This window comes from Coniophora puteana (assembly GCF_000271625.1).
Source record: "Coniophora puteana RWD-64-598 SS2 unplaced genomic scaffold CONPUscaffold_5, whole genome shotgun sequence".
Classification (NCBI taxonomy): domain Eukaryota; kingdom Fungi; phylum Basidiomycota; class Agaricomycetes; order Boletales; family Coniophoraceae; genus Coniophora; species Coniophora puteana.
Window position 1 is genome coordinate 1,880,607 of NW_006913057.1, and position 14,380 is coordinate 1,894,986.

General features: G+C 49.6%; 3 protein-coding genes across 3 annotated transcripts; 1 reads left to right on the forward strand and 2 right to left on the reverse strand.

Moving 5' to 3' along the window:
- Positions 1-93: 93 nt before the first annotated feature.
- On the reverse strand, positions 94-4,721 carry CONPUDRAFT_81796 (uncharacterized protein). The gene is made up of 3 exons (XM_007769484.1): positions 3,939-4,721; positions 3,166-3,878; positions 94-3,114 (listed from the first exon to the last, which is right to left on the reverse strand). The coding sequence occupies exons 1-3, from the start codon at positions 4,132-4,134 to the stop codon at positions 1,243-1,245; spliced, it is 2,781 nt and encodes a 926-aa protein (XP_007767674.1). The 5' UTR covers positions 4,135-4,721; the 3' UTR covers positions 94-1,242.
- Positions 4,722-7,573: 2,852 nt separating this feature from the next.
- Positions 7,574-12,247, reverse strand: CONPUDRAFT_89700 (glycoside hydrolase family 3 protein; the record flags this gene model as incomplete). The annotated part of the gene is given in 15 exon segments (XM_007769804.1): positions 7,574-8,029; positions 8,250-8,306; positions 8,355-8,481; positions 9,693-9,728; positions 9,783-9,813; positions 9,865-10,210; positions 10,266-10,516; positions 10,536-10,815; positions 10,887-10,975; positions 11,064-11,124; positions 11,185-11,251; positions 11,304-11,394; positions 11,464-11,465; positions 11,541-11,730; positions 12,175-12,247. 15 exon segments carry the CDS (start codon positions 12,245-12,247, stop codon positions 7,574-7,576), a joined length of 2,157 nt encoding a protein of 718 aa, XP_007767994.1.
- Positions 12,248-12,737: 490 nt separating this feature from the next.
- On the forward strand, positions 12,738-14,364 carry CONPUDRAFT_81797 (uncharacterized protein). The gene is made up of 6 exons (XM_007769486.1): positions 12,738-12,814; positions 12,865-12,959; positions 13,008-13,167; positions 13,229-13,617; positions 13,669-14,045; positions 14,098-14,364. The coding sequence occupies exons 1-6, from the start codon at positions 12,792-12,794 to the stop codon at positions 14,293-14,295; spliced, it is 1,242 nt and encodes a 413-aa protein (XP_007767676.1). The 5' UTR covers positions 12,738-12,791; the 3' UTR covers positions 14,296-14,364.
- The last annotated feature ends 16 nt before the right edge of the window (positions 14,365-14,380 follow it).

The window sequence follows — 14,380 nt, forward strand, 5'->3', positions numbered from 1 at the left end:
AACGACAGTTTCTCGACTTATGCTTAGAATCAGGCAGGTATATGCTAGTCTGGCGCGTCTAGTGTGCAATGAAGTTCAAATTGAAGTCCGTCAATATCATATTCACTCGTGTAAAGTAGTATACATACTGCGCAAGCGCATATTCAGCGAAAGTAATGATAAGTGTGTAACTTCACGTTATAAGTATGCAAAGTCGAACATGGAAGGGCGATGGTGGAGGTTAAGACCTGTGACTAACAAAATGCAGAAGTGGCTGGGATCAAACAAATTGGTAAAGTAATATACTAGAGATATCAGTGAACCGAGTGTGATGAGACGATGGTAATGGCAGTGGTAGAATAGGTGATTCTGTGGAGCGAAGGAGAACAGACACGAACGAAAACAGACAGAACAGAATGTGGTAAACTGGAGTGATTAATGAGTAACAGACGAAAAGGTATGTCCGAACAGATGAGAAACGTCATGCAATCTGAGTTGTTTGAGTGTTGATCATGGCGATGGTAGGTACACAATATATAGTTTGCAGAATGCTCTGTAGATGCTTGCATGCGTATTGCGAGAAAAAAATGTGGAAAATGTTCCTCCCTTAGGCGGCCCTAGCAGCCTCTAATGCATTTGGAGAAGGCGACAGCGCACCGTGAGGAATGTGTTGCGAATGATCAGGAGCCATTGACGCAATGTCAGAGCTCAATGAGTCGGGTATCGTGGATTGCGAGTTGTGCATGTGAGAAAAAGCAGAATGAGGCGACAAGGGAAGGCCAAAAGGGGAGAAAGTTGATGGTGCTCCGCTGTGGGAAGGCGAAGGCAGCCCGAAGCTATGGGCGCCCCGCGGAACCAGTCCAAATCCCGAAGATGGAGGAGACGGGGATATAAATCGAGGTGGCGGAGGAGAGCGCGAAAAACTGAAGGCAGAAGGGACGGGTGAAGTGACCGTGCTGTCGCGTCGCGGGCCAGGGTCTACGTCAAAAGAATGACGCGGCTGAAACGCTTCCGAAGGGAAGGGGGAAACGACGCCTTGCTGAGCATGGAACTGTTGTTGCTGTAGGGAAGGACCACTGCCCGCGCTAGTAGGCGTGCGCACGCCAAGTGGGTTCTTGCTGTAAGAAAGGCGGATTCCGCCGTTCTTGACTAAACCATTCAAGGTTTGCCCGTACAATGTTGTCAAGGCTTTGGATGCGTAGTTCACATCCTCAAACTGCGAAGACATCAATTGTGCGTTAACGTTAACTTGGGAGAGCAAAATTAAACCGAACTCACCTCAACAAAACACATCGGACCGTTGCTCTTCTGCCTGAAGCAAAGCTTGCGGTATCCCGGCTGGCGCGAAAACAGTTCTCGCAGGCTATCCTCTAAGTATCCGGCAGGATAACCATTTGGCATGGGTCCGGTGGGCAAGTTGCCAACATATAGCGTATTGATTGGAGGGTTCTGATCAACCACCGTCCCTCTTGGAGCAGGACCAGTCAAGATACTCGAATTGGACATGCTAGGGGGTAAAGAACCAGCGAAGGGGCCACCGCCAGAAGTTGCTGATCCGGTGTTTGAGGAAGGGGAATGAAGCTGAGGGGATGTAGGGCCAGCACTCCCTACAACTTGACGACTGCCTGTAGCAACAGCGAGAGGTGCGCCACTATCGCCGTCCCCACCCACGCTAGAGGTAGATGTCGCACTGGAGGATGGAGGCAAAGATGTTGGAATGTGATGATCTTCTCGGCGCAGTTGATCCTCCGAAGAGGCGAAAGCATTCATCGCTCTGTTGGGAGCAGCACGATGCTGAGGCAACATATCCACGCTCTCAAGTTCTTGGGGAGAAAATGGGACCTGGTTGCCTGGCGGAGATCCTTCCTGAGAAGAGGGCGCGACGATCGTGCCTCGCCGGGCGTACAACGAGAGCGGCTGAGAGGAGTTGAGAACTTCGCGGTCACGCAAAGACGGGGGATCCCAGAGACCGATAGCACTATCACGGTGACCGAGAAGTGGGCTGGACATTCCACTTTCGCCAGGGCTAGAAGCGCTTTGTGCAAGAATACCACCCGCCCCACCACTGGGGTAGCGTGCTAGTCCGGGGGGGACAGAGTGGAAGGCTTCGTACGCTGCCGAAGGGCCTGGCAACCTTCTGGGTGCGGCTACACCAGAGACGTCAGCCTTGTCCCAGTCCTTCCTTCTGAAACGATCCCTCTCTTGATCTTCTTCAGCTTGCGCACGCTCACGCGCACCGCGTAGTCCCAGGCCAACGCCTAGCGACAGCCCCATTGCACTAAGAGCCTCCCTTCTGCGTTCGCGATTGAGGTTAACGTCAGTTTCATCCTCGCTGCTGTCACCAAGACGCTCGCGCCAACCCGCACTGGTACCGCGCTCGTTAAACCCGACGGAATTGAAGTCGCGACCACGGGCAATCGAAGATGCGTCACCATTCAAACCAGCTAATGGGTTAAGACTAGCATGGTTGAGGCTAAGATTCGCGGCAAGACCAGCCAGCGCGTCGGCGTTCATGTTACCCAGGTTCATACCACCAGCAACATTTACGCCCGTCAAGCCTCCACTAGCAACGCCACCGCTCCCAGCAGACATGGTCGTTGGAGTGCTGGTACTCACTCCGTTGCCAGGTCCTCGTTTGGTGTGCAAGTTCTTCTTCGCCATCTCGGCCTTCAGGATTGCGCCCTTCTCAATATCCACCCTACGCCCCTGAAGAACATCGCGCGCTTCCAGGGCTTCCTGTCTGGTGCGAAACTTGGCGAAACCTATTATTTGCTTCCTCGGAGGCTGACTCCCGGGCCCCCCTTGGCCCTGTTGACTAGGACCAGAACCGAAAGGACTTGGATCGTCGAGGGGATGGGTAGCAAGAGGGGGCCACGATGTAGTGGGTCCATCTCGGCCATTGTCGACCACGACTCCACCTTGATTCACAGTCACAAGGTTATAGGGATCATTGGAACCTCCACCAAGATAAGCAGAAGAGAACGAATTGCTACTGCGCAAGGGGATTCCCGACGGTGTCGTGACACCCGTAGGACCGCCGGAGGAGCCGTAAGCTGTGTACTCTTTGTTTGGGATCTTCAATGTCGCCGCTTCGAATCCAGCGGAAAAAGTGAACATATTCTGAAATTCTCGCTCCTTTGTGATATGTCAGACTTTTTGGTCATTCTCATAAGCATGAACACAAACCTGCATGTCCTCCGGAAATCCAACAACAAAGATCGTCGAGATTTCCTCTTGCTGTAAGTTACCGGCGGGACTTCCTTCTGCCGTCATGCCTGCGCCAGCGCCAGCGCCGAGACCGATTTGAGCGGAGTTACCGAGCACCCTTGCACTCAGCCCTGCAGAAGAACCGTTGGATTGCAGGTGTGGACCATACGGAGTTTGACTTTGAAGCTGAACCCCATTCATATATGACATTTGAGTTCCCGAACGAGTGTTAAGGTGTTGATAAGTGTCATGGACTTGCTGAGGACTTGGCTTGATGGGATGGGAGTGAAATGCGTCCATGGCAGTGATAAACTGCTGAGGCTGACCGCCTTTCAAACCTCCGATCGACGTAGGGCTACCTAGCTCGAATGCGTTCGCACGCGAGTCAAACGGTGCCGAATTAGACGGGATGCCTTGCTGAGACAATTGCTGTTGCAGTCCCAGGGGTCCGTGAGCATCAGAACTAGAGAACGACTGATGAGTAGCGGGAACGCTTTGCTGACGCATGCGAGTGCCTCCGAGACCATTGGCGCCGGGGGTGCCGGTACCCGAGCCGTTGCTTCCATTAAAGGCACTAAAGGAAGACCTGAAAGGCCCAGAGGCGAACTCATTCATGGCAGCCTGGTGGGGGCTGAGCGCTCCAGACCCGGGCCCACCCTGGTGAGGTGATCTCAACAACAAAGTGCTGTTATCTGCATTGCGAACCAAGTCAGCGAAGGGATGAAATTGGGGAATGAGACTGTGACCAGGACCTTGTGCAAATAATTCGCTTGATTGTGGGGCAAATCGACTGCTCAAATCAGTCGGATGATGTAGTCCATCGGTGTGCTTCATGAAGTCGGAGGTATGGGGGGAGTCGGATTGGATCATCGTGGAAGGTTGGGTGAAAGCCTCCGGGGAGGACATGCCAGAGCCCGTGTTAGATGGCGGTGCGCTCACCTGAGCCATGTGAGAAGAATCAATATCTGCAGATGTGTTTGGAGACGGCTCAGAGTCGCCTTGAGCTTCAAGTGAGTCGAGTAGGGACCGATTGATCAGGTCTTCTTCGGGAGGATTAGGAAGGGTTTGGGACGCCAGATTGAATAAGTAGAAGGTGGAGAGAAGCGATGTTGAGCGTAGTGAAATGGGATGAGACTAGAAATTGGACATCAACGGGGGAGGAGAGCGATGAGGACTAGGTGACGCGGTGCGAACAGTTGCCAGTATTGATACAATGAAACAGTTGCCAAAAATGCAGATATGTGCGATTGCTGATGCTAGGAAGTTATAGGCGAGTGAAGAGGTTGAGGAAAGGAAAGGATGGGCGGGCAACGGGTGGACGACGTGCGCGACGCGTGGGATGGGGATAAATAAGCACTTGGAACAAATACCGCCAAGCAGCCCAGCGAGGTTGCGATGGTGAGGACCAGCTGAGGGTGTGAGGAGCAAGGTGGTCTGATCGCTGTGGGCGACGGGGAGGGGGCTTGCTCGCTGTTGCTGTCGACGGTGAAGATGCGATTGAGTTGTCAAGTGGAGGAGCAAAAGGAAGCGCGCGGGGCCGATCCAGAAATCAACCGAAAAAATTCGCCGACGTCCAATATTTGGGTCGCAAATGTATCAGATTTCTCACGCACGGACCCTGACGTTGTTTGTCTCCCACGCCCCCCCGCCTTCCATTGTTCGCCCCCCGCCACCATCGAGGCCACTGGACGTACTTCGAGTACAGTATGGTGCCAGCTTTAGTATGCGCTACTTGTCGCACGGATGAGATATAGCCTATAACTGGCGCAGGCAGACATAGAGTCAAGAGTCAAGAGATCCCCGTGGGGTATGGTGGTTGAGTGCAAACACGCGGGTCGCTCGGTTTTCTCCTCATCTCCATAACAAGCGCTCATTTATCATCTGAAGACAGGCACAAATCAATCCACCAGCCGTTACCGAGTGGAATCCACAAATCAAAGTACCAAATTATCTCTTCTCGCTAGAGGGATAATTGACTATGAGCATATAACCCCTATTGAAAGATGCTCCCTTTGTCCCTGGGGCTCAACAGGGCTCAACGTTTCAACGCTGCGTTCAACCAGGTTCTGGTTGAACCGCAGTGTAAGCCTAAAGGGGCCATACCACTAGACATAATGCATATAGGCTGAATATTGAAGATTGATTCCCGACTAGGCCTGACTGGTGATTACTAGGCTGCTACTAGGTCCAAGGCCCTGGCCATTTTGCGTATGTCCACTTCGAACCGTGGTCAACCTGCCTGAAAGCTATGTTTCATGTCATGCGTGTCGCCATTGGTTCCCTTTACACGCACGCAAGAACGGCCCTTGGCCCGGTTCGGAGCTACTGGTGAGGGCCACGCCTCACCTTTGTGTCCTCAGTCTCATTATTTAAACCGAATCTTATTTACAGCATATTTATGCTAGAACACACAGGCTTTCGTATGAGTGTGACAGAATATTTCCTGAGTCCAACATGTCTAGGTGGCACAACACACCTTTTGTTCAAAAGTATAATCAGAACCAAGTTTCCCGCTTTTTGCACGAGTCATAGAAATTGTTAAATTATTGTGAATTAGTCTTGCCACCTTCTGGTGGTGACAGCCATTGCTAACGTGAGGAGTACTCAAATCAAGAGGTGCACTTTGCAGTGGATTTACATAAACATTTCTCGGAACTCGTCAAATCTGACAGAAGGCAATGCACGGGAGGATATATGAGTGTGGATCTGGAGGTACACAATCAATCGTTCCCCGTTCTACGTGAACTACTATAGTTGTGTCATAATGCATATGAGTACATTATAAGTTGTAACTGCATGTACATCATAGTAAAATAGAACTTCGGGGCGCTCAGTAATGTTTGACTTGATTCGTATCAGGACATACCTTCGGGGTGCTCAGTAATGTTCGACTGAGCTCCCCCAAAGGCCTAGCTACTCGTATATACAGGACGCCATCAAAGACAGTACCTAGAAGATCACAATGCATCAACTAAATAACAACTAAACAACTTCTGAAGGCGTGTGATACACAGAACAAAGTAGAACTATGAATATACGAGCAATCAGGTATTCGGAAGGAACATAACAAAGCAAGAATACTAAACAAGTTATCTGCAGCGGCAAACACGCCGCTGCCATTGCACGAGTGCCACTACACCCACAGGCGCGTGACAATTAGGCACGCGCGGTGTTGATCCAACATGGCACCGATCTGTGACGTCGGCTACGACCATGCCTGATTGCCCGACATGTCAGCGCTCAGCGGCGCCCAGGCGCCCTGTTGCCTACAGTGGGTGCTGTGTCGGCGTCGATTTCCAACATATTGTGGCCACTGCATCCTAGAAGAATAATGGCAGTGTACAGGTAGGAGGATGGGACATGCTGTGGTAGGAGGAATGTACGTTGATACACCCTAAGAGTGTCATGAAGTTCCCCATACTCTTAACCTAGGTTGACGTGACGTAGGTCTGCCAAGCTGACTGACGCTTAGATTTCCTAGAATCACTGACACATCCCACCGCCCAATGCTAGGATGAGAATGATGGCCCATGCACACAGCAATGCTCCGAGAAACCTCCATCTTGCCCTCGACGCTGCCGCTGAAACGGAGTGTGGCGAGCGTGGATCATAGTAAGGAAGGAGGTGAGCTTGCGCTAACGGAGTTGGGCCAAAGGCAGGGAGTGCGGTAGGCAAAGGCTCAGGGTATGATGCATGAGCAAAGTTGCCTGGGCTGTAATATAGATTATCGAGGGTAGTTGGCCCTAGCTGTGGCGAGTGCGTGCCTTGAACACCGTTTGCGACATAAGGCTCTGCAGGGTAGGCTGGTGGTGGTTCGGAACCTCCGCTGTGAGTCGAGCTGGGCATGTGAATAACCAGAACTAAGGACTTTGAGTGCCGAGATGAGTGTTGGTCGAGAGAAATATAGCAATTATAGATTCAATGTGTTAAGGTAGGTGCAATGAGAGGAGAACGCGGCCCTCGCCACCAAAGAGATATGGCACAAACTCAAAGGTGTTGGCAACTAAACAGCATTCATCGCGTCCCCTTCCCTGTGGAGTATGTCATTGTCAATCACGTAATTTCATGATCTCACCTTCCACACTTCCACAAGCCGGGTACCTACACACATACTAATTTATTAGGGAGCTGGTCAACTTCGCGCAGTTGCACCAGTGAGAAAACCCTAACCATTAATTGATATGCCAATAATGACCAGTGTATATACACCACAAAGGATGATGGAGTCTACATCACTAAGAACAAGCAAACTTGAAATTGCTCCAGGGCTGTATCAACAGCTTGGTTCGCGGGCCTGGGTTCAGCGGGACACAGCAAGGACACAGGACGAATGTTTGGTCGAAAAAAACACTAATATACAATTTATTGACCTCGTACGGGTGAAAACTCAAAGACCAATCCAAGTGAAGCCTTGCTTCAACTCGGTGGTGGTCGACAACTTTATATCTGCAGACGAAGCACTGACATACACCTCAAAGGTTCCTGCTTCCACCACCCATGCTTTTTGCCTCTCATCGTAGAAACTGATAGCATCCCTTGTAAGCTCAACAGTCGCTTTCTTTTCTTCTCCTGGCTTTAGATTGACTTTGGTGAAGCCCTTGAGTTCCTTTCCAGGGCAAGGGAGCGAAGAATCGGGGTCTGCAATGTATACTTGGCCAACTTCACGTCCCGAATCTTTGCCAGTATTTTTGATGGTGAAGGACACACTGAATCTGCTGTCTTCTGATATGGGCGTCACTGAAGCATTGCTGAACTCGAAGGTAGTGTAGGAGAGACCAAAACCGAAGGGAAAACGTGGAGCAATGCCTCTCTTCTCATAGTTTCTATATCCAACAAAGACACCCTAAAAGACTCTGAGAAGATATGGGGATGAGGACCAAATGTCACATATTTCATTGTACACAACCTTGCCGTGAACTTCGACATTATGACCATAGGAGGGACAAGGCAGGGTATCTTCAATGTGGGCCCTTTATTGCCCAGTCAATAACATGATATATGGGTCATCCCTTGGATATAAGAGCTCATGGGAATGTCATAGAAAGCTTTGCAGAAGGGTTGACTTTGCCAAAAAGTATGTCAGCTATTCCGTGACCTCCCTTGTTTCCTCCATAGAATGTCTAGATGTATTTTTCAGTACAGTCTAAGTTAGTCGGCCAAATTCATACCTGAAGTAATGTGTGGGCTTGATCAGCCCATGGCATATGGACTGGTGATCCAGACTGATTGACGATGACAGTATTTGGATTGGCTGCAATGATATCAGGTATGAGACGATTGATGAGTCCGGGCAGCCTTTGTGGTTTAGTTAATTCAACTGTTCATAAAATCATTCAGAGACTTTACTGTACCTACACGACCGTAGGTTCGTCACGCCTCACGCTTGACCCGGAAATTGAACTTACGACATAGTTCGTCACCTATCACACAGTACTTTGAACCTCAAAGTGTGACAGAAAAAACCTAAGCTGATATTTAGACGTAGGACATTCATCTACAATAGCTAGTTTTGTCTGTACTCCTTGTAGCGTAAAATTTGAGACTCTGAGACGCTTACCATGACTGTATTCAGTCAGAGATGGGATGTCGAGCTCCTCAGGCTCCAAAGAATCAGCCAGACCGGTTGTAGGAGCTCGAGACGCCTGGGGATCAGCCCAACAAGCAAGAAGCTCAATGGTTCGAAAGCAGTGTCCGCATGTCCTTCATTCATTTCCAAGGAAGAGCCCTCTTCGCCTTCATTACCCTCGAGTAATGGGGCTTTACAGGTTGTTTTTGGGGTATCCCCGATACCAGCATCCCCGGACATCTTCTCCAAGTCTCAAGGCACTCAATACATTCGCTTGAGTCCATGAAGGGCCCTGTGTGCTTCAGAGCTTCTGAAGCTTTCGAAACTGAGATCAAACTGCCAGGGCTTTCGCATTTCAAAAATGCCTTGGAACAAATCAGAAAATTGCAGATAAATCATAGAAAGCAAAAACACGTACCAATTTCACTAACTCACTAACTCAGAGTTGTTGACATCGTAATAGGCTTGAAAAAACCAGCCCACTAATCCATCATGAAGTGTCTTGATTCCTCAATTTCAACAACGAGAATGCTGAAGGGAAAATAAAAGTGGTCTGATTCTGAAAAACACGACAGGTCGAATTCAATGTGTCTCGAAGAAAGAGCCGATGAAAAAGCGAACTTACTGAGTGTTGGCTTGCCATCGATAGGGTCAAGCAAAGGTTGCCGCTGAGAAATCTGAAACAAATCAAAGATAAAAACTTGTCGCTGATCAGTGTGTTGAGCACGCCTGAAGGCTAAATTAGACTTATCAATGCCATGGTAATGGTGTACCTGGCAGCATCTCCTGGAGAATGTATTGTGTCACGCCGACGAGGATACAACATCTTAGTTCAATGTCACACGTTCGCCGGAGGCTTGAACCTCCGTTCTTTTGGAACTTATTCTAGTTGCATGTCACGCAAAAATCCATTGAACCTACGGTCGTGTAGGTACAGTACTCCAAGTCAGGATGGTCGAATCCTTTGCTCTCCCACCTACAAATCATCAGTAATATGGCTCTAAACGCTGTAGATTCCACAGCCACTCACTCATGATTGATGCCAGCAACGATGACAGCCACTATCTTATGTATGAACATTCAGCGTTACTAAGGTCAAGACATGCACGCACAATCAGCATCTTTCAGATTTTGGACTGCCTTCTTGATGGCATCCTCAGGGTCAATTGTGCAGAATGCCCCAAGTCTGAGTCCGCCATGACCAGGCACAAGTGGTCCATGCTTCACATACTCTTCGTTGCACAGCCTGATCTTGAGATGATACTCCTGGCCGGCTTTGAGACCTTTGACGGAGCGGATGACATCCACCGTGCCAACGTTCATGAAATTTTCTCCTCTCTCCGGATTTGTGCTCAGGTCAATCACAAGTTTCCCATCCAGGAAGAGGTTGGCCTGCCCAGTGACGTTAAGACCAAGTTCCCAGTCTCCGTCTTTGTCTGGAACAAAAGTTGTGGAGTACTGTGTGTTGCTTCAGTATCGGGCGCGGTCTTGTAAGGCAACTTGGGATACTCACACGAATCCAACATATTTCATTGACTTTCGAGGAGTCCACACCATCAGCCATAAAAAATTTGGTGTCAGCAGTTGGTGTAGCCCATGCACAGGGTGCCACCTGTTCACTAAAATTGGGTGAAATCTCAATGAACGAGGTGGAGGGTAGCTCGTTCCAGAACTCAAGAAATGCTCCAGGACCCTTCTGACCACCTGGTGCTCGAAGGTATGGGGATGCAGGAGGCAAATATCTATGGGAGCTGCAACCAAATGCTGAATGTCACCTCCATACCCGATTCGCGCATGGCCTCTTTGATGCCTTCTAGGGGAGTGACCACGTAAGTGGGCTTCAGACAAGCAGAACCTCCTCCAGAGAAGAACATGTTCTTAGCGTTGGGTCCGATAACAGCAATTTTCTTGATAGCTGATTGACCGGTGATCAGAAGAATTTTCTTGTCATTCCTGAGGAGTACGACAGTGTCCGCAGAAGCTCTGCGCATGAGCTGACAAACCTCAGGTGTATCTCTGCCCTCTTCAGGTCCATTGAAAGGGATGCCAGAAGCTTGAGCACGCTGAACGAGCCCAAGAATTTGTAATGACAGATCAAAACCGTGATCGCAAGACATACATTAACTATCCTCACCTTTCTTACTCTATCATCAATGTCCGAAACAAATACTTGTTCTCCAGCAAGTGCACGCTCAACTGCTTTGCCACGCATAACGGTTGGTCCTCTGTAGATATGGTGTCTTTGATGGTTCAATATGATATCAGGGCTTTAGTACTCATAGCATTTCAACCTCTACTCCAGCTTTGATACTCTCGGAAGTGGTATACACGTCGATCCAGTCACTCATAACCATGCCTTTGAAGCCCCATTCCTAGATTAGTCGAGCAGAGCATCAGCAATGAGTGAAATGTAGTAAAGCTCGAACACCAACCTCACGAAGAATATCATTCACAAATTTCTTGCTATCAGAAACATGTTCTCCATTCACCCGGTTATACCTACGAGGCACTTGTTTACCTCTGCTTGTTTGAGTCGATTCAAGGAACTTACGCAATCATCAAAGCCCAAGGGTTTGAATCATGGATAGCTATTTGGAAGGGCTTGAGGTAGATTTCTTGCAGAGCTCTTTCACTGACTTTGCCTACGTATATCCATCAAGGATGACACAAGCCACATATTTGCTCAACATCGAGCTTTGGCTTTGACTTACTGCTGACCAAGAACCTGATACGGTAAACTCCACGGTAAATCATCTTCCCTTGCACTGTCACAAATGATTTGCCTTACCTCTGAAACTCTTGGGTGTTGGCAACGTAGTGTTTGATGGTAGCAGAAACACCCTTTGACTGAAAACCATTGATGTATGCAGCAGCAATGTTACCGTTGAGAACTGGGTCCTTGGTGAACGACTCGGAACTGTGACCACCAGTCGGAGAGCATTGGGTGTTTACTGTGGGCGCGAGAAGAATATGACAGCCTAATAGGAATTGAATTAGAATTCTGAAGATACACTCAGAAATGAGGGTGAACTCCGAGCTCTGCATTCATCACCCAATGCCTTGCCTACTTCCTGAGCAAGTTCAACATCAAAAGAGGACCCAAGTCCAGTGGAGCTTGGAAAGCAGCTCGTGGGCACGCCGTTGAAGACTAAGGTAGGTGATATATCAGCAACAGGCCAATTGGCCGAATCCAGTACATCTAATGCACACCTGAGACCGCGAACACTGTTTGGACCTGTACAATGACGTCAGTGATATAGAAGCACGGTAAGCCCATTCCATGTACTATCGCTCATGCGCATGGGAGGAACATCAGCTTCAGGAGTGCCAAATGTGTGCCACCACCCCTACAGTTTTGTTCAGCACTCAGTGAGCATCAAGGTAGGTGATGATGATAGGGGCCAAGCAATTACACACATCACCTGCAAGCATCTTAATCTTGCTGTTGAGTGTCATGCGCAACAATGCCGCTTTGATATTGAGTACAGGAGCCATGGTAAGACGGATACTCAGACATAAGCACGAAGGGAAGGGAGGGGAACACGATCCCACAGACTTTAAGAACTGGAGTAATCAGGAGTGCAACGGATAATTATCGGCGAATCAGGGAACAGAGAAAGGAAAGCTTGTGCTCAGGTGCATTGCCTGGGAAGTCATCTAGGCACAAAAATGAGGGCAAAGGCTCTTCGTGCCGCGAGATTATCTTCCGCAGTCACCTTTCCTATAGCCAAGGAATTCTGTACATGGCGGGAGATTGGCTGCGTGAGTGTTGAAGCCGACTGCATTGGTTCCGACAACTTGAGTTGTGGGGACTCGGAGGCAAGGTCTGGCAAGGTGCATGCCGCTCGGCTCGAAGACCCTGGTTGACATCTCTCCACGTGACCCCGTCTTTCCGCGATGGAAAGGCGGACTTCATCCAAAAGGTCAGAAATTAATCCACCCTCTATGACAACCAAGAGATCGCTACAGGGGTTGGCTCTTTGACAGAGAAGTCGCAGGAGGGGCATACAAAAATTCAGAAGCAGTCAGAAACTCGAATATGTCTGTAAAACGCTCATCCAAGTGCGTAGCCAGCTCTTGCTTCAAGAAGAAACAAAGCCTGATTTACCCAGGGGCAAGAAAAGGGCGCTCGAAGAAAGTCCGAAAGACAGGTCGTCATCTTCATTGTCCCCCGTGCCTTCTGAGACTCCTCCACCCGTCAAGAAACGTACGTGCTTGATAGGTTGCCCCGCACTCTGTACTTACCCCAGATCAGCTAAACGTGCCATAACGAAATTGTGCCCTGTTTGCAATGAACAAATTCCGGTCCGTTTGCTTAGCGCACACAGCGAACTCGAGTCGCAGAGAGTCGAAGACATCTTGCGAAATGTCGGCTCCCCTGAAGTGCTAGAAGATGCAGACGACGTGGAGGAAGGGTAGGCAGACCATAGCCATTGAATCCATGACGCTGCTGAACAAGACCGCTCCTTTCCCTAGACCAAGCTCGCGCAGCCGCCGCTCTGCACTTAAAGCACGCAAATCTCTCAGTGCCATGACCCCTCGGGGAGATTCTAATAGTCTGGATGCTGCTGTTAAGGCAATACAAACTGTAACACGACGGCGAAAACAGCGCCACCTCAAACTCAAGGAAATGGCCAAACAAGAAGATTTGGCAGAAACCCTGATGCTAGACGACGGTTCCGGAGGCATCACTTGCCCAGTATGCCAACAGTCCGTACGAGGTGACAAGGATGTTGTAGAAGCGCATGTGGACGCATGCCTCGCACACCAGGCTCAGCGGCAGCAGGAGCAACGAGCATTGGAGGAGGAAGATATTGACATAGGCGACACTGTCCTTCGTGTTACCGACGGTGCTAATCTCAGAGGTAAGAGTAACAATCCTTGCGCACCTGTAGTGGCTTTGACACCTTTATCAGGCATGGGATTTGAAGTGCGGAGTGACCGGAACCAGGATGTAGAGGATGATATCGACGTTGATGGGGATGACGGCGCCATCTTTGGAGAAGCTCAATTCACGGAAGGCGACATTCTGGCCTCACACGAGCAACCGCCAGAGGAAGATGCGGACGGCGAGGACGATGAAGCGAGAGACAGGTACACGTTAAGGGATTTAGTTGCCGAAGGGAAGGTGGTTAGAAGAACCACCAACCTCGTGGAAGGTCTCAAGGCCGAAATGGAAGAAGTCATGGGTGTGGGGGACGCAGAGAAGATGGACCTTGCTGTTGCAAATGCACGCCGAAGAGGAGATATGCAAGCTCTTGTTCTAGCCCTAGAGAGCAAAGTTAGGCAGTTGGTATGTGCTATTCCCCATGCTCTGTAGGCAGTTGCTCAAACGAGGTGCTCAGGAATCTATGAGAGTTTCTTCGTCGACGTCGTCGATTTGTCGAATATGCTTGGACCCATACGCCGAGCCAACAGTCTCTACTGGCTGCTGGCACACATGCTGCCGACACTGTTGGCTACGTTGCCTGGGGTCAACGGCATTATGTCCAATATGCAAACGCATAACGGCTGCTTCAGACTTGAGGCGCGTCTTTCTGTGACGTTCTGGATTACATTCGCATATATTCAGTGTAGTGTAAATTTAATAGCTAATGCAAGTGACTATGACCATGGAGACTGTTCAAT

Bases quoted from the DNA above. Each gene is read 5' to 3' on its own strand.
- CONPUDRAFT_81796 (XM_007769484.1), bottom strand. From the start codon at position 4,134: ATGGCTCAGGTGAGCGCACCGCCATCTAACACGGGCTCTGGCATGTCC. The intron at 3,879-3,938 runs GTCCTGGTCACA...TTCGCAATGCAG, and splicing joins AAGCGAATTATTTGCACAAG to ATAACAGCACTTTGTTGTTG. The intron at 3,115-3,165 runs GTTTGTGTTCAT...CATATCACAAAG, and splicing joins GATTTCCGGAGGACATGCAG to GAGCGAGAATTTCAGAATAT.
- CONPUDRAFT_81797 (XM_007769486.1), top strand. From the start codon at position 12,792: ATGTCTGTAAAACGCTCATCCAA. The intron at 12,815-12,864 runs GTGCGTAGCCAG...TGATTTACCCAG, and splicing joins TCTGTAAAACGCTCATCCAA to GGGCAAGAAAAGGGCGCTCG. The intron at 14,046-14,097 runs GTATGTGCTATT...CGAGGTGCTCAG, and splicing joins AGAGCAAAGTTAGGCAGTTG to GAATCTATGAGAGTTTCTTC.